Source organism: Colius striatus, chromosome 1, assembly GCF_028858725.1.
Source record: "Colius striatus isolate bColStr4 chromosome 1, bColStr4.1.hap1, whole genome shotgun sequence".
NCBI classification, from domain to species: Eukaryota; Metazoa; Chordata; class Aves; order Coliiformes; family Coliidae; genus Colius; species Colius striatus.
In genome coordinates, this window is record NC_084759.1 from 149,772,498 (window position 1) to 149,797,740 (window position 25,243).

General features: G+C 37.7%; 1 protein-coding gene across 1 annotated transcript in view; it reads left to right on the forward strand.

The window, feature by feature from the left end:
* The window catches only part of RFX4 (regulatory factor X4), a 78,822-nt gene that overhangs the window by 21,482 nt on the left and 32,097 nt on the right, over nucleotides 1-25,243 (forward strand). The window contains exons 5-12 of the mRNA XM_062014171.1: nucleotides 6,945-7,006; nucleotides 11,828-12,041; nucleotides 12,893-12,970; nucleotides 14,773-14,936; nucleotides 17,187-17,287; nucleotides 19,061-19,119; nucleotides 20,707-20,851; nucleotides 24,218-24,312. Of these exons, the coding sequence (XP_061870155.1) occupies nucleotides 6,945-7,006; nucleotides 11,828-12,041; nucleotides 12,893-12,970; nucleotides 14,773-14,936; nucleotides 17,187-17,287; nucleotides 19,061-19,119; nucleotides 20,707-20,851; nucleotides 24,218-24,312 (918 nt within the window). The remainder of the gene's footprint in view (nucleotides 1-6,944; nucleotides 7,007-11,827; nucleotides 12,042-12,892; nucleotides 12,971-14,772; nucleotides 14,937-17,186; nucleotides 17,288-19,060; nucleotides 19,120-20,706; nucleotides 20,852-24,217; nucleotides 24,313-25,243) is intronic.

A 25,243-nucleotide genomic window follows, 5' to 3' on the forward strand; every position in this document is an offset into this window, starting at 1 on the left:
GTTTTTCTTCTTCCCCCCACCCCCCTCTTTTTTTTTTTCTTGTGGTGTTTTCTTGCCACGTGTTTTGACAAGCAATAATAAATTAAGATTTGAAAAGGAAAACAAAGGCTGATGATACTCTGCAAGATGGTTCTCCCCCAGCCTAAAATCCTTTTATATCATTCTGGAAACATAAAGTTGTTTAACATGGATGCATGCTCACACAAATTTTCGAGCCTCTTTGCTGCTTCCTGATTGACTTTGCTGTAAGTGAAAATTAGATTCCAATAAATTTATTTCACTAAATAAAAAAGGATAAAGTCCACAGTAAATTTATAATACTGGTTCAGAAAGAGATCTTTTAGATTTTTGATCACTATTTCCTTCCTATTTAAAAAAAAATGGGCTGAGTCAGAGTTACACCAGCAGAAAAGTGGTTTTTCCCCCAATAGTTTGCTTTGCTCTCAGGAGGTACAAGCTGTACCAGCCAGAGTTCTCTTTTATCGCTATGTACTGTCTCTATGCCCAGAAGTTTTGCCAGCAGAACTTCTCCTCCAAGAATGATTAGCATAAATAGGATTTACAGTTTCATGCTATCATAGTCTACAAATTTAATGTTTAAAAAGGATAGACAAGTAGCCTTATTGAAACTCCTTTGATAGTGACATTGTGAAGTGATTGTATTTTGATTTGTCTTTATGTCAAAATGCACACATCTGGAAATTGTCTACTGTGCATAAGGAGATATTTCTCCTGAAGATGTACTTTATTCCCTTTGCTCTCAATTTGCTCCAATTTGTTCAATATGAACTGGTTACAGCAAAGCCAAATTTACTCTTAGTTCTCTCCTCTGAGAGACTAAAAGGGTACTTACTTTATTCTGAATAACATATGGAACAATTTTTTTATAAGGCTTTTTTCCTAGTCAATCTAGAAAAGAAAAATAGAACTAGGGGAAAATCACTCTAAAGCTGAGGGTATGATTTCTGTTATTGCACCAAAGGATAGTGTCAGTCTGTCAGCACTATCTGAGCACTGAACAGCTTTTGAACAGCTAAAGTTCCTGACTGAAGGACGGTTAATATCAGCATGACTTTTCTTCCCAACTCAGAATCTTCTGAGGAAGCCATACTAACAAAAGTACTGCAAAAGCAAGTGGTCTTGCCAGTGTGGGGAATTCTTCAGTGTAGTTGGAAAGGTCTTTGCTGCCTTGGCTCTATTTCACTGATTCCTTGTAATATTGGAGGTTGCTGACTAATGCTGTTTTCTCCCTGAGATTGGAGAGTAAGAAAACCAGCAAGGACCCCTCAGTTTCTTTGGATTGACTTTTCCTTTCCCAAAGATTTGTCTTCTAGCAAAGGGATTTTCACTGGCTTTGCCACATCAAGCATCTGGCTTCTAGCTAGGTCTTCAGCATGAAGTAAAGCAGCCTCTGGGCTACTTTTACCTCATGCTTTGTCAACACGTCCCAGAGGCTGTTCTTACAGCAGAGGGTCTGCCAGAGTGCAGGGATCCTGGCACCCAGCCTTTTCCCACAGATATGCTGGGTGATGGTAGTAAGTGTGCTGGCACCAGTACAGAGCAAAGGGAGTTGTACAGGGTTTTAGATTTGCTTGGCTTCATCAAGTCAGCACCGAAAGCGGCTGCAGCTCAGCTAAGCATCTGCGTTAGAGTATTCGATGGTTACAGCTTTGTTGGGATGCAGTAATCTGTTCGATGATTCCTTAGGCTGAGTTCCATCTGGACAGTGGAGCTGCTTAAGTAGGATCTTGTTGTATACAGATGAATTTGAGGAGAGGTCTCACATACTTCACTAAAAGGCCCAGTTCAGTTGGAGTTCCTCATGGAGTCTTATCTCCATAGCAGGGAGAATTGGGCACAGGCATTAGAGAAAGTGCCAGCAGGCTTTAATGACTTTCTTTGCAGTATCAGTTGAGGTGTATCTGTGCTAGAAACAAGATCTTATCCTACAGCTAGACCATTCCCTGCTCCACAAAATGGTGTGAGAAATGAGAAGATTCTTGAACCTAAACAGACAAAAGATCTGAGGCCAAGAATACCGAACACGTACAATACAGCCTTCTCTCCTAGGCCGTGCAAGGGGGTATAGAGACAGTCACAGTGGATCTTTCTTGGGGCAAAACTTTCTTGACCTTTTCCTCAAGGTAACATGGTGTTAAGCCAGCTTCAAGACATCTTTGAGCCAAAAGGTGCCTGTTAACACAGGCGTTAATAATAACAGATTGTCTCAGGGCAGGATTCTCAAAAGCACTGAAACAGATGGGGAAACCCCAGGATGATCCAGCTGGAACAGTACAAAACCAAAGATGAATAAGCTTAAAAATCCTCCACTCATCATATAAGATTGAGGGTATCAGTGTTGTTTCTGTTTCACAGCAGTTAGGATAAGAAAAGCTATGTGGGAGTATAGTACCTGGCATCACTGATTTCTTTCCTTCTGCCACGACAAAGAAGTTAAAGATTGAAACACTACAATAAGATTATTTGTTTATTTGGTAAATAAACACAGATCTTCTGTACCTGACTTTGTAAAAGAAAAGTATGCTTTCTAGATATGGAATTTGAAACTTGAGTTGAAATTAATAGAGGCAGGCCCTGCTGTGAAGAATTGTTATCAGAGAAAAGAGAATTTATTCCATTGTATTTAGAATCTCTCTAGAACCTCCCAGAGATACGTAGCCTGGAGCCTGAATCCATTTCTCATTCTGTCAGACTGCAAATGCTGAATTGAAACTTAGTTTGATTTTATTAGTCTGTGAAGTTCTAGAAGCATGGCTAGAATGATTTCAAACAGAAAGGAACAAGAGTCATGAAGAATAACATCCCTCTAGATCAGATGCACTAACAAAATTAACATGCCTTTTGAAAAGTAGCAATTTTAATTATTCCAGGGAAAAGACTTTTAAAAGTCATCTGCCTATTGTCCCCAGAGCAAAATTTAATATTTTGACACAGAGAAGGAGGAAAATATTATTTCAGAAGTTTCCAGACATCTCTAGTTTCTTCCATCCTTGTTTGTTTGCATGAAGAAAAGTGCATAAGGTGTTTTATAAGATGATTTGAGGTGTGTTTTTTTCCGTGATTTGTTTTGGCATATAATAGAATAATTTCGATGAAAGAATTGGGAAATATAAAGTCAACATTTTGATAGAGAATGCAATGGGGAGTGATGTGTCACAGTGCTGGGATGAAGGCAGAATAGACAATATATTTCTCATTTTAAAGCTGGGACTGGCTCTGCTAGGGTTGGAATGTCACAGGGCTGGAGATATGAGGAGAGAGGGAGGGACAAAAATTACAGCTGGCAGTAATCAGGACAAAGGAATGCACCTTTGTAGCCATTTGTGGACAGCAGAACAGCTCTTGCAGTACAGACTACAATACAGATCTTCAGAGAGGAAATGCATTTTCCCTGTTGTTGCTCACAAAGCTTCCTATGTTTTGCATGGATGATTGAGTAACTCATTTAATTTTTATTGTATTGGGTCAAGAACGACACAAAATATAAGTAACTAAATATTTAGTTCAAGTTTATTCAGAACCCTCCACTAGGTTCAAAAAGCTGAAATGGGATCAAAATACTGTTAGGTCCAAGACTTGTGCATTATCTCTTGAATGTTGTACTACCAGCATTGTAATCTCAGTGTGAGAGAATGATATGAGATGACTTTTCCCCCCTGAATTCATTTTGGATGTCCCACGTGTTGAGTGGAGAGGTTACAGGTCCCCTTATGTTCTACCTGCCACAGACATTCCTAAAACCATATATCAGGATTGTCTGCAAAAGGGTTAAACAAATGCTGACCTAAAGATACTAGTCCTCTGAAAAGCAGTCAAATTCTACGTTGTAGGATGACTTCTATTTGGCCCTCATGAATGTAGTAGGCAATCACCAAAAGGACTATGGACTTGTGAAAAGATAAGGCAGTTTTTAATATTGTTTTAATATTATTAATTAAGAAAGGCATAAAATATCTTCTATAAGCAGAAGACAATATCACTTCTTGAGTAGCTCACAGAGGATGGGGAGAACAGCTGGATTTGTGGTCGCTTTGGAGAAGTATGAGATGAAATTTCAGTTCCATTGAAGGGCAACGATAAAAGACCCCGTTCACTCCAAAATTCCCTTGGATACCACCCATGAGATCTTTTTACCACTGCTTCTGTTGAGAAGCCAGCGCTGCTGTGAGAACGGGCACTGGGTTTCATTCAGAAAGCAGCTCAAACTGCGTGGTCTGGTCTTGATTCATTTGCTTATGCAACCCCACTGCAGTGATGAAAGGAAAATGATCCAACTTGGGTTTCAAACCCAAACCTGAATTTTCACAGACAATTGTGAATCCCTTTCCCTCCCCACCCACCTGTAAAATTAATTCATTTTCTCTCCAGATCTTTAAAAGTTAATAAACACGAAACACAATGATGATGTATTTTATGGGGTGACTTTTCACACTGAAATTACGATTTAAAAATCAACATTTTGGACACTCTGCTTTTTCCATTGATTTCAGCACACGGTGAACTCCACTTTGTCCTGCCTGTTCTGGCTTCCTCTCCCTTTCAGGGAAATTTAACTGCCATTGGCAACATCTTTGTACAGGAATTCACACAAATGTAGCTGAATATAAACATTTATATGAGCAGCTAGTTCATTTAGTACTTGACTTGTTTTATTCCAAATGCAAACATTAATACCCATGCTCATGTATATGAACGCCATATTATACGTATTTTACATATGCAACATTAGACCAAAAACTCCAGACCTTTTTTTTTTTAAAGGTTTGATAGATTATTCTCTTTTTTTAACTATTGGTAAAGAATATTTTAAGTTATTTATGCTTTACAAATATATTCTGAAAGGCATATCCCAATGTTTAAAATGTGCTGGATTTAAAAAGAAACAAACTAAAAAGGAATTTTCTGATCAACTGCTCTATTCTCTTTTCCTGATCACCTCTGCCTTGGTATGTATAAATTGGCTGATTTATTTAAATCCCAGGAACTCCCACGGCATATGGTTCATAAAGTAGCATTTACAGTGTGCATTGTAACACTTCATCACTACCAGAAACAGTTGAAAGTAATAGAGGTTCACGTTGCTCCAAAAGAAAAAAGAGAAAAAAAGTTACAGTATCTCTAATGTTAAGATTTACTTCTGAGTCTACTGTTGTAAAATTAACTTTTGGAGAGGAATGGTATTTTCTGAATGACAAATGCCCTCAAAAAAAATAAAAGAGAGAGAAGTAAAACTAGAAAAAATCCCCTAGCCCAAAATAAACCATCCTCAGAAAGTAGTTCTTCAGCACTGCCTTTTTTCCCACAGCCTTGTGGAGCCCCCAACCCTGTCTGCAGAAAATGAAAGAGAGAGGGGTGGGATTAATGTGTAATTAAAGGGAATTTGGAAGGCTGAGATGTTGCGGAATGTTAGATCAGTAGCTGGAACAGCATGTGGTGTTCTTTAGGCAGGCTTCATTGAATCCATACAAAAAAAGAGAAAGAAGGGCTGCTTGCCTGTCTGCTCATTTATCAAACAGCTAGGCTGAACTTTCACAGCTCCACAAAAGTGTTTTACTGTTTGCTGAAGTTTTGCTCCAGAAATTAAAGCTGAACAACCTAGCGACTCGGAGTCTATGCTGCGTTTTTTACATCAGCCTCATTGTGCAAAGCTCTTGGAAACTACCACAGGTCAATTTTTTATATGATGCAAAGGGAAGATGATTGTACATTTGTTAAAAAATTAAAATATTACCCAAGAAATGGTAAAAAATGTGACATTGTAATCTCTTTATTTATATAGTACCTTTTGAGCTAAATACATGTTCCAGAGCTTTCAGTCATCAATCAGGATTAAATATTTATCATGGTGGCAAAATGGCTAATAGAGAAAAAACATTCTGTATTATTTAATCAATTTTAATTGACTTTTTCTTCTAGTTGAGCAGTTGTAATCCATCTGTGTGCCTGTTTCCCTTTAAAATTAGTTATTGTCCTCCCCAAGAGGAAGCTTTTTAGCAATTTATATAATAAACCCACAAAATTTTGTATAAATTTAAAAAAGGAGAAATTCCTCTTGCAAGTGAGTCCTCAAGGCTTAATGCAGTCTTTCTTGCATGACAGTACTGCCAGAGAGTTTTCCTACTACTGCGGACCACACTGAGAATCAGATTCAATCCTGTAAGGTTCTGAGTGGTGCTTTTCCAGCAACTACTGCAGAGCTTTTTCATCAGGACTAGCCTGTTTGACAGAGGCTTTGGTTACCAAAGGCACAATCTGTGCTCATGAATCATTTCTTTAAAAGCATGTGACACTAAAAAAATCCTTTTTTACAGTAGCAATGTTTTTTTAATCTCTGTTGATGTACTAGAGTTACTGGATTCTTGATGACATCCTGCTGTTTCTGAGATGCACTTGTGTGCCATAGAGGATAAATTGATTACAAGATATCTTTACAAATGCAACAGTGAGTCTTCCCTGGTTGAAGTAGTGCCCCTGTCAAATACCAAAATCTTTTCAGGGAATCATCTTTTAGAAGAAGGAGTGTTTAATGGCAGGCTGTGAGGGTCTTCAAAGAACTGTGACCTCCAAAACTCAAAAGGAGTTTCCTCTATTTGCAGCAAAATGGAGTTTGTTGATTTTTCAAACTGACATAAATAAATAGTAGCCAATTCTAAGTACAATCTCCCTTAGTTTAGAGGCAGAACTGATCTTTGATTTTTAAGGAAATGTACTCTACTCCAGTAACTTCTTAAAAAACTTATTTAAGTTAATGATAGGTAATGGATTGATACTGAATTTTAAAGTCTCTTTCCTCTCTTTCAGTAACGGAAAACCCCCAAAGCTTTATTGCTGATTTCTCCTACAGTTTTTCTGTTTAAAAATCTATATTAAATTATTAGTAAATGTACTTTTTTTTCCCTAATATCAGTTCTGTTTATTTGCAGATAATAAGGCAACAGTTTCCACAACTAACAACAAGACGACTTGGAACAAGAGGCCAGTCAAAGTAAGCGGTGAATAGCGTTATCATCTTACACAGAGCCCTAGCTGGCTTGGGCTTTACTGAATAGGATAGTAAAAAATCAAGTCTAGTTGGGGACTTCAAACCCAAATTTGATGAAGGTTTTGTTGTAGTCTTTTACATTGTCTTATTGATTCAATGGTGATCCTGCAAAGATAGACTAATAGAGGTCTTTTACTGATTTTATCAGCAATATTTTCCATGTTATCCCCGTAATGTTTTTCATATTGACTCCCTTTACACAATGTAAGGGCCATTCACATCCAGGAGTTATGGAGCTACTATTGGAGGCAGGGAAATAATAGCTGGTTAACACGTTTTAGTTCAGAGGACAAGTGGCAGAATGATGTCTGGAATTTAGGTAGGAAAATGCATTGTCCTAAACTGAAACAGTCCATAAATCTGGATTTAACCACTATTTTTCCTGTAATTGAAATATAAAATTTCTTTAGATGATCCAGGACTGAGTTTATTGCCTTACTCAAAAGATCTTACCTCCTGAAAACAATTCATCCTAATTCCAGAGTGAGAAATTGATTCAGAAAGAAGAATGCACTTCCTGGGGTATTTGACTTTTCCCAGTTGTTGACAAGATGTGATTCTATTTATAAAGAGAATATAGTGTTTTTTAAACTACTTTTCTGCTTCTAGACTCTGATTTTTTTCCAGTGGAGCTCTATATCTTTCCTGGTAAACATAAGCCACCTAAAAAAAAGAAAAAAAAAAAAATCTATATCTGGTTTTCTTGATCAGCTTTCACAGAATCCCACAGGGTAGCCAAAGAGGGGTCTCTTTATATCACAGGTGGAAAACTACAGAGGGGGACATGAAAACCTGGGATAAGGTATTTGCAAAAATTTGCTGGTAAAGTTTCTTGTTCAAAACAAAGCTGAGAAACACAATGTTGTGAAATGTTGAGAAACAAATAAGCCATAAGAATTGAGCTTACATACTAAAGCTAGAATGACCCACTCTTTAAGGGAAAAAAAAGAAATGAACATGCTAAAGCAAATGCCATTAAAATTTAACTGCAGTCTTCTAACAAGTCATTAATGTCAAGCAGTATCTCTTTGATGGGACCAGATGTTCTCTCCTCCACCTTGAGATTCCCCTAATTTTTATAACTAAGCTTTCTTTTTCTAGAGCAGTCATATTTAAGTAACTAATTGAAGATTTTACTTCTCTTCCCAAATGCAAATTCAGAGTTCCTGTAACATCACTCATAACAAACCTACGAGAAATCTCTCAGGTTCTAATTATGGGTTAGTCTAACAGCATATTTGGAAAGTGTGATAGTTCATAAGTTCATAAAGATTAAATGAAAGCATGAACAAGTTGCTTTATAGAAGCATTCATATGACAGTACCCACTGTTAGCTATCAAATCACTCTCATATTGACTATCACTTTATTTGTCTTCCTGTTTAATGAAAAGAATGACCACTGCTGTATTTTCAAACTAAATTCCTCCCACAGTTCTCAGAGGGGTAAGATGCTCTTGATCTGCTGACTGGAGCAGATTTGTCTTGTCTCTCTCTACTCTCAATAAGATTTCCCCACTAATCTGCCTGCCTTCAGAGGGGCTTTCGTGCCATGTTACTCATCTCATTCCACCTTTGCAGAGTTTTTTCTTCTTGTCTAGCAAATAAGGAATACCTGTGTTCTGCAAAATCCTTGGCTCCTGAGAATCCCTGCTTACATCTGTGAAGGAGACCATAGTCACTCAAATTTCACAATAAGTTCTTCTGCTCCAAAGAGGATGCCTACATCTTGCCTAGTGGTTAACACCCCAAGCGTTATAGCATACAGAGGAGTCATTCTCACTTGATCCAATGAAGCACACATACTGTGTGTGTACACTGTACTTCTTTACAATAAATATACTCCTTACTAGACCCAACAAAGCTGTAACTGAGCTCTGGTTTTATTGTCAGAAACATCTGACTGCATTCCAGCTAAGTGTTACGTAAAGAAATGACTTTAGGCATTAACACTTCGGTCCCTTTACTGCCAGCTGTGCTGACCGATTGTTGACAGTATAATTTTTCATTCTGTTTCCTTTCTACTTGCCAAAGGAAGTTCAGCCTTAGACGTGGTTAAGATTATCTGACTTCACACTGTTCTGCCTCCAATCTTTTTATAGCAGGGCTGACTTGTAACATTAAAAAGTTCAGAGCTGCAATGATGCTATGCTCTTGGTCATCAGTTGTGAGGCTTTCTCTTTTTTGCAGCTGGGTTTATTGCTGTGAGCATGCAGCTGTTCTCTATCGCACTGAGCTTACAAACAGTTCCACCACAGGTGAGCCTTGAGCAGGCAGCTACACAAAAGCCAATTTCTTTCTGTACTGTAGTTTGAAACTCTTCAATTATGTATACAAGAGGTTAGTTAAACTGATAGAAATTACGTGGTGTGAAAGAAATTTTACTTCTTTATTTGAAGGAGTACTGCAGAGGCTGGCTTCACAAGAGTAAATAGCATTCTACCATTTACCACAAAAATGATTGTGTTGTCTGCATATTGTTCTTCTACAGATCAAACTTTCAATTCATGTTTATTGAATTAAGTTGGGGTCTTTTTCTAATAGAAATATGGAAAAGTGCTTGGAAAAGAATCTTTGTAACTGCACCAGTGAGTTTTTGCCCTTCGGGGTAGTAAAATTACTGAAGGAAGAAGCTATCTGGAAAAACTTTGGAGTTAATTTAGCTATTGCTGTCTATATGATTTTGAGACTACCTGAAAAACTTTTCTATGTAGTTGACTGCCAAGTACAATATACCAGAAATTAAATAATGCACAGTGAATTCTACTACATTTTCCAAGCCTTCATTCTTTTTTTTCCCCTAAAATGATATAAGAGGAAATTTGAATGAGACTGACCCCTGTTTAAATCATACAAACCTGTTAGCACATCTGGAACTTTTTCAGTCCTACTTGCTGTGATCTTTTCCCCTTTTTCCTCCGTTCCCTCAGCAATTTTTGGTGCTAGCTCCGTGTAGCATTTCCTTTCTAGTTCCCCAACTCCAAGTGCACTGCACAGGATGCGTGTGAGCTTTATGGCTTTGCACATATGCACATATGACAGTTGCTAGAGACCAAACTAGGGACTTGAACTGCAAGCTGGAGTTGTTACTATTCAAGCTAAAAAGCCAAACTTCTACAGCTGGTGTGATAACCCCAGTGTTAGCACAAACATACCATTAACTATCTGTAACAGGTAAGGACCAATTTGGAGACTGGTTTCTGATGTGGAATACACATATTGGCCGTGGCCGTGATGGACAGATTTGGAGCTGATAGTTTGACTTTCTAAAGTATTGACATTATACCATGTCAGCTTGATATTTTAATAAATCTCACTTGGGTTATTTGATCAACAATGTGGAACATCCTCAGTGGGCATGGTAAGAAAACCACACACTGGAAGTTTACTACAGCTCCCTAGACCTCCTCTTGACTCATCTGTGTTGGTGAAGAAGACTAGGGCGTCCAGCTCTTTGCAGCCATTTTCTGATGGAGATTATGACATGAAGTGATCTGTGAGTGAATGACTGAGAGTGAAAAAACAAAAAAATGTCACCTGAGTTAGTTTGAACTCCTATCACTTAAATGCTACTCTTTCACTGATTTAATTGATGACCTTTGTAAAAACAGCAGATTTTGCCTAAAGCAAACCTGGATTCATTCAAGTGAACAGATTTACTGGTAGCACTCTGAAATCAGTAGCTGTCTGGGGAGTACAACAAACATCCTGAGATGATAACTTCTCCCACCACAGTGTGATCCTGAAGACTCATCATGATGTGATATGCTTTTAATAGGCTGTAAGTAGAGAACTGGAAGATTGCTGAAAATTCCCTCTAGGAAAGTAGAGTGTGTCAAAGTATGTGGAATATAATCTTGTGATACCTTTTGTAACCATTAAAAATTTAGCTAGTGGGTTGGTGGTACCTACAGGTCAGAAACTGAAAGAAAAATAGCAAATTATGGAAGAAATAAGATTACCTTTGCTGCTTTGAAGTAAGTAAGGTTAGTAGTAAGGTTGGATAACCAGTGCTTTCGTTAACACCTGTAATAAAGCGAAGTTGTAGCATAAACAGAAGACATAAGACCACTGATCCATTTTAATAGCACAGCCAAACTGTGTAATTCCTACTGAGGTCTAGCATTGTGTAGCACTCTTGCTGATCTAAGCCCAGTTATGATGCTAAATATTGAAGTAAAATTATTTTGAACTGTACATTTCCTACTGTTCATTGCATTCCAGCATAAGCCTTTTCCTTTTCTCTTTTCATTGAAGTGTTTTCAATTTCTAAAGCATTTCTGATCAACTCATTTGCAATAAAGACTCAGGATTTTCAGGGATCAAACCAGCCCTCATCAGTCAGAGAATCAGGGAGCTGAAGTAACAAGAGAAGGGCCAGTCCAGAGGGTCTATACCTCTGCTTATTGCTAAACTAAAGGAGCAGCTGCAGAGCAGAGCTCTGCCAACAAGTAGCTTTAAGAAGCTTTTTTTTTTTTTTATAAGAAGGAAAAAAAAATATGAGTCCATTATTTTGCTGCCCTGTGACAGAATCAGTTTTACTAATTATGAAGAGAGCTAGTTTTACCAGAAGGAATGAAAACTGGAAGCCCAATATATTACTCGATGTTCTGCTACTGAATTAACGCTTGTTAATAACACATGAAGTACTGCACAGTCTTTTTTGCTGTAGAAATCATTATTATTATCAATTTCTCTTACCATCATACCTTTGAAAAAATAAATCAAGCAATATGATTTATAAAATATACATTTCTGTGTATCAGGTACCATTATTATGGAATTGCAGTGAAAGAAAACTCCCAGTATTATGATGTGATGTATTCTAAAAAAGGAGCAGCCTGGGTCAACGAAACAGGAAAAAAAGAAGTAACCAAACAGACAGTGGCGTATTCACCACGATCCAAACTGGGAACATTACTGCCAGAGTTTCCAAATGTCAAAGATCTAAATCTGCCAGCCAGTCTGCCAGAGGAGAAGGTAACACTTTGGAAATCTTTTCTCAACTTGTCTTGGGTTCTGGGGTTTTTTTCCTTGCTCTGGATGAAAGCTTTGTCTAAATTATAAAGACTTTAAATTAGAGTAAGTTTAATAGTGCTTTGACTTTATTTATGGGGGACTTAATTACTTCATATAATAGGAAGAAATGTCTTCCCTTAAAACAGGCAACTGTTGCTATCAGCTGCACCATATTTCTAAAGCTCATGCACACTCTTATTTAAAGTTACAACACATAGAACAGCTGAAGTTTGAAGGTAACTGTTTTTAAATACATTGTAGCTCTTTAATCTGTGAACACATTTGATGGTAAACTGAAAAACAGTTCTGATGCTTTCTTGGGCAGAGAGGGACTTAGTGCACTTCTTACCCTTCTAGACCAGAAACTAAGAGAATCCTATCTGCATGTATGACAAAAGTGTTCTAGCTGCTCTTGGCTGAGCTTACTAGTTTTCTGATGCTATTCACACGTGTAGTATCAATGTAAAGTGGACAAAAGAATAGGGTTTTATAGTTCTTTATGTCCTAATTAGGGCCACATTCTCGTCTTTGATCTCACTGAGGCTTTTTGCTCCTCTTACATTTGAAGAATCCCCATTGACATAGAAAAAAATCCACGAATTCAAAGGGAGAATTTACTTTTAAGAGGAAAACTCATCTTAAAGCTAATCTAACTAATCTTACTAGACTCTAACCAACTTCATTATTTTTCCAATTGTGCATAGATAAGATAAGAAAAAACTTACTTTTGTGTGCTCTATATTCTGATAGCTTTAAATGTGGTTTTCTTAAAGTAGAATGATCTTTTGTGTGTCTCCCTCATTCTTTTTCAGGTTTCTACCTTTATTATGATGTATAGAACTCACTGTCAGAGAATACTAGACACTGTAATAAGAGCAAATTTTGATGAGGTATGGTCAGAAACTACAGTTGTACTTTAATGATACATAAAGTATTAACGGATCTGAGAGCTTATTTTGAATGTGATGTTTCAAACTTATGGTTTTGTGGTGGCTGATACTTTTCATGAACAATGAACAGTAGCTATACTTGAGTATATAACACATGGCCAGCTGTGTTAAATGTCACTTAAAACCCTGTGTGAATTGGAGGAATGAAAGCAATGGGAACATTTTTGTGTCTGCATTGTCCAGCAGAATAAAGGTAGCAATATTCCCTTACAAGACGTTGGAAAATCCAGTTCTTCTAACTCAAGAAGTGTGTCCACCACCATTTTTCTAAGCTTGGAGCTGGGACCGAGCTCTGCTTCAAGGAACTTATCTGAGCGTTCAGCGCAAACCCAGGACGGGTGCCACAGCCAAAATGGTGGTCTCTGCTGGTCTGTTAACAATAGCACAGGGTGGTGGGGGCCTACAGTCTCCCGGATATCCCAAAAAGCTCAAGACTCCAACTGCTCAGTTGTACTGCAGTGCAGCTCACATTACGCACACTGCTCAGCAGTTGACACCATGCATCAGAGATGCAGAAGTTTATACCTGTCGCATATGTGACTGAATCTGAGGGTTTTCTGGCAGTCCATGTGAGCAGCTCTATGATTAGAGCTGAAAAATAAAATGTTACTGGAATGCAAGCAGTTTTACACTATGTGTAGTCAAGGCCCCTCGTCCAGGAAAACAAGTCTGACTATAGAGATGCTGAGAGCCTGATTCAAAAGTGACATCCAGGTCCTGGAAAAAAATACAAGGAAACAGGTATTCTGATTATGTCTTCTAAACAATGGCAAGAATTTCCTACTTCCTCTCACAATTTAATTTTCACAATCTCGCAGCTCAAAGATGAGGCTTCTGTCAATAATTGTACTCAGTCTAGATGTTTCCATGTGAGAGCAACATATGACATACATTCAGGAAATTCTGCTGGATGAGTCTCAGAATACTTTCTTGAGAGCACGATGTTATACTTTGTTAAGCAATTTGTTTGTCAGGATCAATGATGGGGAAGGGGCTGAGCAGCAACACTTTGTAAATGGCAAGTATTTTTTACTGTACTTGATGTGGTTACTTATTTCAGTACAGATTGTGTGCAAAAGTTTATTGCTTATGAATGCTGGTGCTCTGACTCCTGTAGAATTGATTATATCGTTCACTGAGCAACACCTTTGTTTCTTATATGAAATTTTTGTAGAGGTATACTTTGCTGCATCTGAAATCTCCTCTCTTTTTTTTTGTCTTTTTCCATTCTTTCTCGTCTTTCCTTCATAAAGAAGTCCAATAGTGTAGTGTTTCTTTCTGAAATGAAGAGAGAAAATGGTATATTGACCCCTGTAAGCCATGTACTATCCTTCTCTCCCTCCCTACACCAAGCCCTAGATTGCATTCCTTTGTGTACAGGGACACAGAGCAAAGAGGGAGAAAAAGGCTTGACATGTGGAAGCCAAAGAGTAACACTCACCAGCCACTGATGGAAGGTAAAAATACGGTGGTTACCATGGGTCTCTCTACCGTAGTAACACAAAGACACCCCGTCACCAACTCAGATTGTCTCCTTGCCCTTTGGTTGATTATCCCCTTGAGTGCTGTGTCACAGTATAAGCCTGTCTGGTTAAGGAATATGCATCACCTCTGTTATACACCATCAGTCAAGCTCTGGGGCTGAAACAAATGCTATGTAAGCAGGATCATTTAAAGAGAACAGTATTTGTGACCTTTGATTATTTTAATTTAAATATCCCTGTTTCTTCTCATGATTGCAGGTTCAAAGTTTTCTTCTGCACTTTTGGCAAGGGATGCCTCCTCATATGCTGCCTGTATTGGGTTCTTCAACTGTAGTTAATATAGTGGGAGTTTGTGATTCAATTCTGTACAAAGCAATTTCTGGAGTTTTGATGCCAACGGTACTACAAGCATTACCTGACAGGTCGGTATAGCTAGCAACACTGGCCACTTTTAGCTCAGCTGTCTTTGTCATATGTCTTTTCTTCAAGAGTGGCACTAGTTCTCAGCAAGCTGCCACCTGTTTTCTGAGTTTAATCACAGTGCCAGTTCAAAGGAGTTGAAGAGCTGACACATTCCTGAAGAAATGTTCAGATTTTAACAAGATTTGCATTGTGAAAAACTTGTTAATTTTTTGTGTGATAAAGAATGCTGCCACCTTCTTGGTTGAATAGCATCAAGCTGATAGTCATGTCCCAACTTGCAGTCAGAAGTCTGCAAGCAGATTTCCACACTGTCTTCTGAAAATTTTAGACACTTTTCTGTTAACCTGAGATAACAATATCACAGTATTCAGAATTATAGTGGCAAGAGGAGATGGCCTGGCTGCTTTGTTTGTAGATACTTACATGCATATTCAAGCACTGCAACCTAAGCTTTTGTCTCTGTATACACTCTTGGAATCCAACTGTTATTCTGCTTGCTAGGAGTATAAAACATGAAGATGATACTTGTGAAGTCTTGTCACTTTATTAATATTAAAAAGAATTTGCCTCTTGTGTTTCAAAGCTAAATTAACTTTTCAAATCTGTGTGGTAGTTCTCAGTTGTTCTCTTCCTACCTGGAGCTCATGTGAGTCCAAGAAATCTCTTTTGTATAGGTAAATCAAGACAGAGATCAACAATTCACAGCAAAAAGTGTAATCACTGAGTGCAGTCAACCTGTTTCTTCCTTTGATTTTCCTAATATGAATATCTAAATATACATGTATACCTTTAGTATTATTTGACTGGTGTGATCCTGAGACCGAGTAATTCATTAAGAATATTGCTGTAGGAGTTTCTTATTGGTGCTGTATATTTGGTCTTCAAGATTTTAAATCATCTGTAATCATGATGAATATTTTCAATATGTTGTTTTGCTCTCCTATGAACACTGTATGATGGCAAAGTACAGGAGAAGTATTTTTTTCCATAAGAAACCTGTCATAAGCATAGGCTTTCCTTGATAAGACATGTACATTTTTACAGGCTTTGCCCCTCACCCCCCCCCCCCAAATCTATTTCATTGGAAGGATTAAACAGAACAGCAGTCCTTTTCTCAAGCTGCTTAGTTCTTTCATAGCAAATAAGGAGAGACTTGAGTGTGAATATAGACTTTTGTAATGCATATAAAGGGCCAGATTGTGGCTATTAAGCCATAGCCTGCACTGGAGGGGGTGAAGAAGGGTCTCGTTGCAATGGAAGCTCCTGAAGGAAATCTTGCTGACTCAGCCAGAATCCTCTGAGGGACTTCCTGGGAACAAATATTAGCTGTCCAGAAAAGCCACTTCTTAGTGGATGCAGTGGTTGTCATCCATTCTCTGTCCTGTTAAGGTATCTTTGTGGAGCAGAGCAGGCCTATGGACATGTTTATTTTACCAGCTCTGTTCTCAGGGGCAGTGTGTTAGGAGTACAAAGAGAAAAGGCTGTCTGGCTCAAAGAAGAAAAGTTCCTTGCATTTTTCCTCTCTCTCTCATTTGTGTATCTCAAGTACACAGACAGTACATCTCAGTATGGCAGAACTGACTATTGGATTCCCCTGCACAAAACCCTGCAACTTTTCCTGGAAACTGACATTTTTTACCAAGCAATTCCAAGAAGAAGGGCACAATGAGCTGCCCACCAACTTTAGTGGGAAATAATGGAACCATCAGGAAAGGGTTGTAAGGAACAGAAGATAAATCTCTCTTGTCTGTGAAAGTTCCTATTATATGCAGAACTAAACCTCCTCTACCTGTTTGGGCTTGGCCTGGAAATTCTTCCCCACCATCAGCACCCACTCACTGACTCCAAACTGAGGTATAATTAATTGTTGCTTCACTCACATAAATGTGGGCATAGCTGAGTGGAAACCCAAAGCTTGATTATTGTCTTCTTCAAACACTTGTGATTTTATGTTCTTATTGTTTGTACAGAGTAGGAATGATTTTATTTTAAGCTAAGAATGCCATTTCTAAGTATCAAAGCAGTGCAGTACAGAGACTTTCATTCTTTGTGAGGTTTTATAACATGGTGATATGTTTTCCTGCAAATGTTTTCAGAAGTTTTACTTCATGCACACAAACCAAAATGTGTCAGCAACTCTGCATAAAAACGAGTTGTAAATACCTGACTCATAGCCTTCACGTGTGCACAGATTTTGTACTATAAAGCACAGAGTAAACACGTTCTGATGGAGTGATTTCTCTTTTCAGTTTGACACAGGTGATCCGAAAGTTTGCAAAGCAACTGGATGAGTGGCTGAAAGTAGCTCTCCACGATTTACCAGAAAACCTACGAAATATCAAATTTGAATGTATGTATTGCCCAATCTCTCTCCTGTTAACCCGGGATATATGTCTAGTGTTTATTGATTACAAATTAGTTGCAAGTGAGACTAGTGTATTTTTAGGAATCAAAACCTGTCAAGATTATAAATCTTGCATTCACTTAAAATCTGCACTTGTTCATGGGAACCAATTTCATTTAGTGAAATGAGGCACTGCTCAGAAAGAAAATAATTGCTTTTGCTTTCTTGTGGATTCTGGTAAGAAATTAGTTTTGTTGATAGTAAGCAAATATTAGGGATGATATTAGGCAAAGGAAATTATTAAACAAACCTTTAGGCTAGCACAATTTGAATACAGCTTGAGGCCCTTACTCAAAAAAGTGCCAGAGTTAAAAATGAAGGAGATCAAATTACCCTGTCACCACAGGAAAGGGCACTAGTCCTTTTCAGACGTGCTTTGTAGATGCCTGCAGTGCACATCACCTATTGATAAAGCCTGCTTTATTTCACGGCTCTCAATTCTTTGCCTTTCATGAGCACTAAATTCCACACCACAAAGTTAAAGGGGAAAAAAAAAATCTAATTTAGGAGAAGGATTAACTATTTTGATCAGCATGGAAAATTAGGTGTATATTTTACTGAGAACAGTCAGAATATACATTGGACCAACTAATTCTAGGTATTTTTGCACTGTTTGCTGAAATATTTTTAAAGTTACACCAAGTCAGGACTTAGAATATGCTTCATCACATCTTTGTCAGTTCAAAAACATTGAGAATTCTCCACAAAATACTCTTTTACAAACTTATAGGGATGGAGGGACAGACAATGCATTTTCTCGTCATTCTCAATCTGTAGTCTTTAATTGTCTATGTGTACAGTAAGTAACACAGGGAAAACCTACTCTGTGGCCATAACTGAGGCAAATTTGGATAGATCTGTAAGTCTTTAGTGATTTTAGTGTGAGGAAAAACTTGAGTGCACCCTACCTTTTATATGAGCCGTTGTGACTTCTACTGTTGATTCATTCTCATCAGAATTTGTGATAGTATGCAGAGTCAATGGAGACACTGACAAGAGTAACGGGAAGCCTCAGATTTCAGACAAAAGATGTATAACACAGCATTTTAAAAGTCCATTTTCCAAGAATAGGAAATATCTTGATACAAGGTCCCTATCACTTGGAAAGAGATAAAATAGGATCAGAGGACTGACAAGAAACTTCTGGGCCATTTTACTCTATGGGATATTAGTACATCATGGGATCTCTTTCAGAAACTTTGATCAAATTCTAAATGAAACTATATCAAATTTTAATTCGTACTAGTCCAGTTAAAAGACTTCTCTAAAACCTATTTGCTTTAACAGTTTTCAACCTTTTCTAATACCCACACACGATTTATTTATTGTTATTTTATGCCCACTTGTCCTTGCACCAACATTTTTCTTTCGATTAAATAGTTCTTCATGGTCTTCAGTTCCTTTGTGTATCAAGAGAAAATTTTCTATGCTGAACAAGCAAAGCTCTTCCATTGTCCTCTGCATTTCTCTTGTCATCTTACTATTCACCGCTTCTATAAATAATAGCTTGCAATATGTTTCTGTAGAATTCATTGACCATCCAGATTTAAGGTTTTAGGTCAAGGTTTAAACTAAGTTAAAACTGGGCTATTTGAATGAATCTTATGTAGTCACAATTATATAAAAGTGGATATAGTTATTTTGTTCTTATTTTAATTATTTTCAGAAGTAATTTTATTTAGCATATTATGTGAATATGTATCTCTTCTTTTCCTGCAGTGTCCAGAAGATTCTCACAAATACTCCGTCGACAGACATCACTAAATCATCTCTGCCAAGTAAGTATTTTGGTTACCCAGGTTTGCTGAATGCCATTTTTACTATTTTTTTCAACATATGAATTGGCAGTCTGGACTTCATTCCAAGAAGAAGAGATCATGTTAGCAGTTTGCCTCCAATATTTGTGTCCACCTTTACAAAAATCAAAAACTAATCAACAAAAATGATTTACTCGACAACCACTCACTATTAAATTACCCATGTAATTTACCCATGTACTTTTATGAAACAAAACTGTTGTTTTGAAGGGGTTGTTCACTTTCAGGATATAAATGAGAGATATTCCATTAATTTCAGACCAGTTTGTATTAAGCCAGTTGTAAAGCAAGTAAACATTCTATACACCTGATGATATTTCTATACACCTGATGAAATTCCAAGTCTAATTGTGTATTATAAACCTAATGCAAATTAGTAAAAACTGAAACAGTTGAACCACTGGGGTTTTAAATAGAAATACTCTTGCAGCCATGGCAAGTGAACATAAAAACTACTCTGATGTGTTTGGTTTTCACCAGTTAATTTAGATTGCAATTATCTATAAAAAAGTTATGAAGCCAAATTCTGTGTACTACAAAAACAAGGAGAATTAATTTAATTAATTAATGTTTCACTCATATTGGAGCAAACTATTGGCTTTCCTTGTCACACTGAAAACTCCATTTTTGGAAAGTGTATCCAACACCCTAGATTAACCATGTGAGTAATGAACCTGACAGGAAGAAGCTCTGGGAAAAAAATATTAACAGTCCAGTAAGGACTTCTTTGTAGTTGTCTTCCTCCATTATTTTAGTGTTGGAGGCAAAGATACCAGTGCTGCTTTTCCACAAACAAGGTGGATCATCAGTGAACTTTGGAGGTCCATAGGGATTCAGAGGAAGTCAACATACAGAGACCACAGCCTTCTGCAACACACCCAGGATCAGAGAGTTTACTTACATGAAGGACTCTTCAAATGCATTATTTTCTTGGGGAAACTGACAACTATAGTATGGATTATCATCTCAATTTACTGAGATCTGCTATATGTTATATGGGCATGACGTTTTGTCTCTTCCTTTCCTCTCAGCCCATTTTTCTCATTATCAACAGCAGGCCCCTGTCTCAGTTCAGAAGCAGATCTGATAGAGGGCCAAAGAAGCTTTAACCCTTTCACGTGGCTGAGGGAAGAATGAGAATCTTTGTAGTTTAGGAGAGGGGAGGGTTCAAATCTCAGTGGAGTTGGTTTGGTTTCAGTTTGATTTTGCATGATGCTATTTGGTTTTGAACTGAAACTGGTCATGAAAATGAACAGAGCTGTTAGCGATTGAGGGATCTAGCAATAACACCACCAGATTAGTGTTGCTCATCAGGATTTGTGGTGGATGCAATCAAAATACTTGCAGTTGGGTAAAATACACAAAATTACTTGGGAGTTCTCTGTGTTTAGAGAGCCCTATAATGTCTGTAAGATATCAGGCTTGTGGGTGGGGGTCCATGAGGAGAATCAACTTAGTGAGCCTAGCTAAGGAAGCGTAAAAGCGGATAAAGCCTATTTTTTAGCCTAATAAACCATGAACTAATGAATAGATTGGATTGGATTACAGGCATCAAGAACGGTGATCCACAGTGCAGACATCACATTTCAAATGCTGGAGGACTGGAGGAATGTGGATCTGAATAGCATTACCAAACAAACCCTCTATACTATGGAGGACTCACGGGAGGAACACAGAAAGCTCATCATACAATGTAAGAGCAGAACCCTCAAATAAAGCCAGGTGAACTTGGTTTCCTGATGGAAACAAAGCTCAGTGAAAGTAACACTGGTTTTGCAGCCTTCAGTTTGCTTGGAGGCTTAAGATAAGTACAGAGATATGTATCAGAATGTAAGGCAAAGCCCTGTCAAGGCCTTATGTTTTGAGGCATAGATCTGTGCACTCTTTCATTAACGAGTTTCTTTCTAGTACCTAGAACAGCCAATGTCACAAAACCTGAACACAAAATCAAGAGGGCTTTTTTCCCATGAACTTTAGCAAACTAAATCTATGAGTGAACAGTGAATCTGATGAAGTCCAATCTCTCCTGCTGTAGAATCTAAAGACAGTTGTCTTTTGAATTGCTTTGACACTAAAGTGGCTGTGTATTTGAGTTTCTTGTAAACTTGTATTTGTAGAAAGTTCCATTTTACACAGATTTTATAAACAAGACTTTCTGCAGGGGAGTTGGACAAGATGATTTCCAAAGGTCCCTTCCAACCCCTCCCATTCTATGATTTGATGATGTAAGCTTTCGTCTGGAGTAAGGAGTCCCATGCTGTGCAAGCTCATTGGCTAATTTAGATTCTGCCTACTATAGAAAAGGACATGAACTGAAAAGTAACTCGAGAGATGTTGGCAAATTGGTTTTAGAGTCAAAGATCTTTTGCAAACACAAAATTTTACTTGCACCGTCCAGCAAGTGTGTGTGGTTGGAAGCTTAGGTGTAAAGCTAAGCACACCGAGTTTGTCCCTCTGAGGCACCAGAGGTGACCAGCTTTGTCTTTAGCATCGTTCATAACCTCACTTACATGTGAATCCATTTATTGTATTGCCATCTCTCTCCTGAGGAGGACGAGTCATCTTTTATCCTGAACCAGCCTTAATGGGGAGCAACCCGGGCAACCACTTGTGGGAGCCCTGCAAGGGTAGGTTTGCCAGTGGGGTAAGTCTTCCAGTGAGTGGCTGGGAAGAGGAGAGGTGACACCTTCTCATGTGCTCCGGACTCTACAAGGTTGACTCTGGCACTCATCCCACTGTGTTAATGCTAGAAGTCTTCTCCCAGTTTAGGGACAAGCCTCACATTCTCTGTTAGCTCTGTTTTCCAGTAGGAGGTGCTCAGTACTCTTTCCTCTTCTTCTTAAACCTTGATTAATTTCCTGATACGGCTCCTCTTCCCTTTTGAGGAGAGAGATACTTGACGTGGCAGCAAGTGAGGTAGCAGAGAGTGAGACTGAAGCTGAGAAGCTGGATGCATCCTTCTGTCACACGCCATGTTTTCAATACCTACCCAACACCCTCTCACTGTCCAAAAAAGAGAATTCTCAAAGTTATAATCCCTAGTAGCAGCAACAGTTTTAGCCCTCATTCAGAAAATCCTTGCCTTTCATTTAGGAAAGCTTTTTGTAAATGTACTATTTAAATACAAGCTGAAGTGTAATAAAATAAAATGACTTTTTCCTGAATGCGAAGGGATTTGAACACATTTTTCCATATTTTAGGTCGATATATTCCAATAAACAATTAGTCAGAAACGGTAACCTAATATGAATCTTCATTATGAGATGAGGTTCCACTGAGATGTGCCAATACATATAGAGATCATTCTTGAACTTGGATTTTTTTTTTGCCCCGATCTTTGATGTTTATTCTACTTGGCCATTGATCTTTTCAAAGACCACGCTGCATGGCTTTCTTCAGGTCTGCTTTCACATTTTTGGTATTAATAATCAAGAAGATACAATTTCCAGCTACTAGAAAAGGATGCTTATGAGCTTGTAAGTAAACTTAGAGAGAAACAGAAATATCACTGAGTATAAGAGATCTTCTCATGCTCTGCTATGATATGGTTTCCTTCCTCTCTCTGGTATAGTTTCTTCTCTATTCCCTCTTTCTCGGACCCTGTTGAGGTATTTTTAACAGTCACTACAGGCTAAACAGTTACTTCTCAAATAGGCTTTTGTTCACAGTTGCATTTCTCCAGCAGCAAAGCAGGGAACTGATTTGTTTTTCCACTCTTGCTCTCCTCTTTGCACAGCACATGAATTACTTCATCTGTTGTATCAGGCAGTTTTTGTCCACCAAATACTCAGGTAAGGAGACAACATTTAGATTTCTTTGTGATCCTGTTCTGAATAAAGGGAGGTTGCCCATTCAGTAAAACAATGAAATAAGATTAAGGGTGGCCCAAACATCATTATTTCCCACCTTCCCCAAATAATGTTTCTGACCATCCAGCTTTTGCCAATCTAAATTAAACGAAGTTATTGTCAGACATGAAGCAAATGCATTCCTGCTCATCTTGCTGATCCAACTTAGAGACCAGGGAGCTTGTTCTTTGCATTATTCTTGAATAGTCTCTCTGATTCACTTCTCTAGATCTCATCTCTACGTTTTTTCTCCTCCACCTCCCTCATTATCTTTCCTATGATGAGAAATTCCTTCCTCCTGTTACTTATAATTAAGCACAAATGGAAATGCACAGCACAGTCAGATCATCCTGTAACACAGCAGGTAGAAAATATCTTTCTTCTTGACTTACTAGGCCTTTTATTTTAGCTGAGTTGAGGAATAGTCTCTTAATGTGTCAAGGCACATGATTCTTCGTCTATCAGCCATTGATTCTCTTAAATAAACTAGAGACTTGCAGTTTTATGAACTGCAGTTCAATGACTTGAGTATTTTTACTTTCTGTATTAAAATATGAGTACCTGTATTTGGGAGAGGTTAAAAAGTACACAGGTTGCTTTTTGAAACTCTTTTTCATAAATTAAGCATAGCATTTGTGTACTGGGAGCAGTTTGGTTTTGAAGAAGTAAGAGTTTATGGAAACCCTTTGTGTGCGTCTGGCATTACAAATAAATTATTTGCAGCAGTTAAATCATGTTTTTGCAACTAAAGCATTATACAGATGAGAGCCCTATCAACAATACTCATCCAATTGGTGCTTAGAAGATTCTTTATGCATTTCAAAATCAATTACATGCATGACCTTTTTTCATCACCAAGGTCAAGACTTGGCTTCACACTCTTCACACAGAACACCATAAATGTTTAACTTCCGGGCACACTAGACAGCTGAAGCTTAAATCAAAAGTTTAATCTTAAACAGTAGATCCTGATTTGCTCACAGTAAAATACCACTTCCAATAAGTCCATCACTTTCAGTAGAAACAAGATAAGAGACAAAGAAAATTTATAGGGTCGGCACCAACAAAGATATATTTGTTACAGCTAAGAAATCTATTACGAAAACCATGGGAAACTTGTGATGTTATTGGCAGCATTTTGTGATTTGTTTCTCTTTTGTTCAAAACAGAATCCAAGAACTGAGGTAGTGTATTTTTCCTTTGTTTGGCAGTGTATCAGGAGTTTGATCACCTTCTGGAGGAGCAGTCCCCCATTGAGTCATACATCGAGTGGCTGGATTCCATGGTGGACAGATGTGTTGTAAAGGTTGGTAAGCAGCAGTAAGGACCTGAGGCATAGATACACATCATAAGTTCTATTCAGGGTGTAGATTTAAAAAAAAAATAAAAAGAAAGAAAAAAGCCAGGCATTGGTAACAAGCAAGAATGAAGCAGCAGTGAGTAAAATCTCACCACCATTGATGGAGAACTACTCACAATCAGGATTCTGCTTTACTCTGCTCTGATCTATTCTGTCCTGAAAGATGGTATTCAAGAATGGAACAGGTCTGAGGCTTCCAATCAAATGGATATTTCAGTAATATGGAGAGAGAAATTCAGAATCATTCTAATGACATAGTGAAAACAAAAGCATAATCTAGTCTGACCTTTTAAGGTTTTAATGAAAAGGATACTTAGGCTAGCTAATTCATTCATATATATACTCAAAAGGAAGGAGGAAAGTCTACATTACCATTCAGTCAAGCAGCCATGTTGTCTTTTGGGCTGATTTGGGATACAGGAACTTACATTTCATTTTAAGTTCATAGAAAAACCTGCTAAAAAATCTCTACAAAATATATTCAAAAGTGATCAGGCATCACCATAATTTTACATAGAATATGACTATTTTAACTTGTGTCACTAACTGTACTTAGAATTTTCTATTAGAATTTCATCTCTTCCTTCCATCTGTAAGAGGTAAGAAGTAAAAAACAGCCCCACAAAACTGCTGGCCCTCTCTCTGCTGCAAAAGAAAACAAAAATCGAAGCAATCTTCCCCAAATAATTTGAAATACTTTGATTGGTTTGGGGAACTTTTCTTTTAGTCAGTAGAATGCAGTTTGAAGTTCAGACCATAACTGTTAATTTTCATTATGAATTTGACATTAATTTTATTAACTGATTGGGTGAATGTAAATCTTTCTCTTACATATGGCTACAGAAAATAATTTTTTTAAATGTTGATGTCTAAAGTG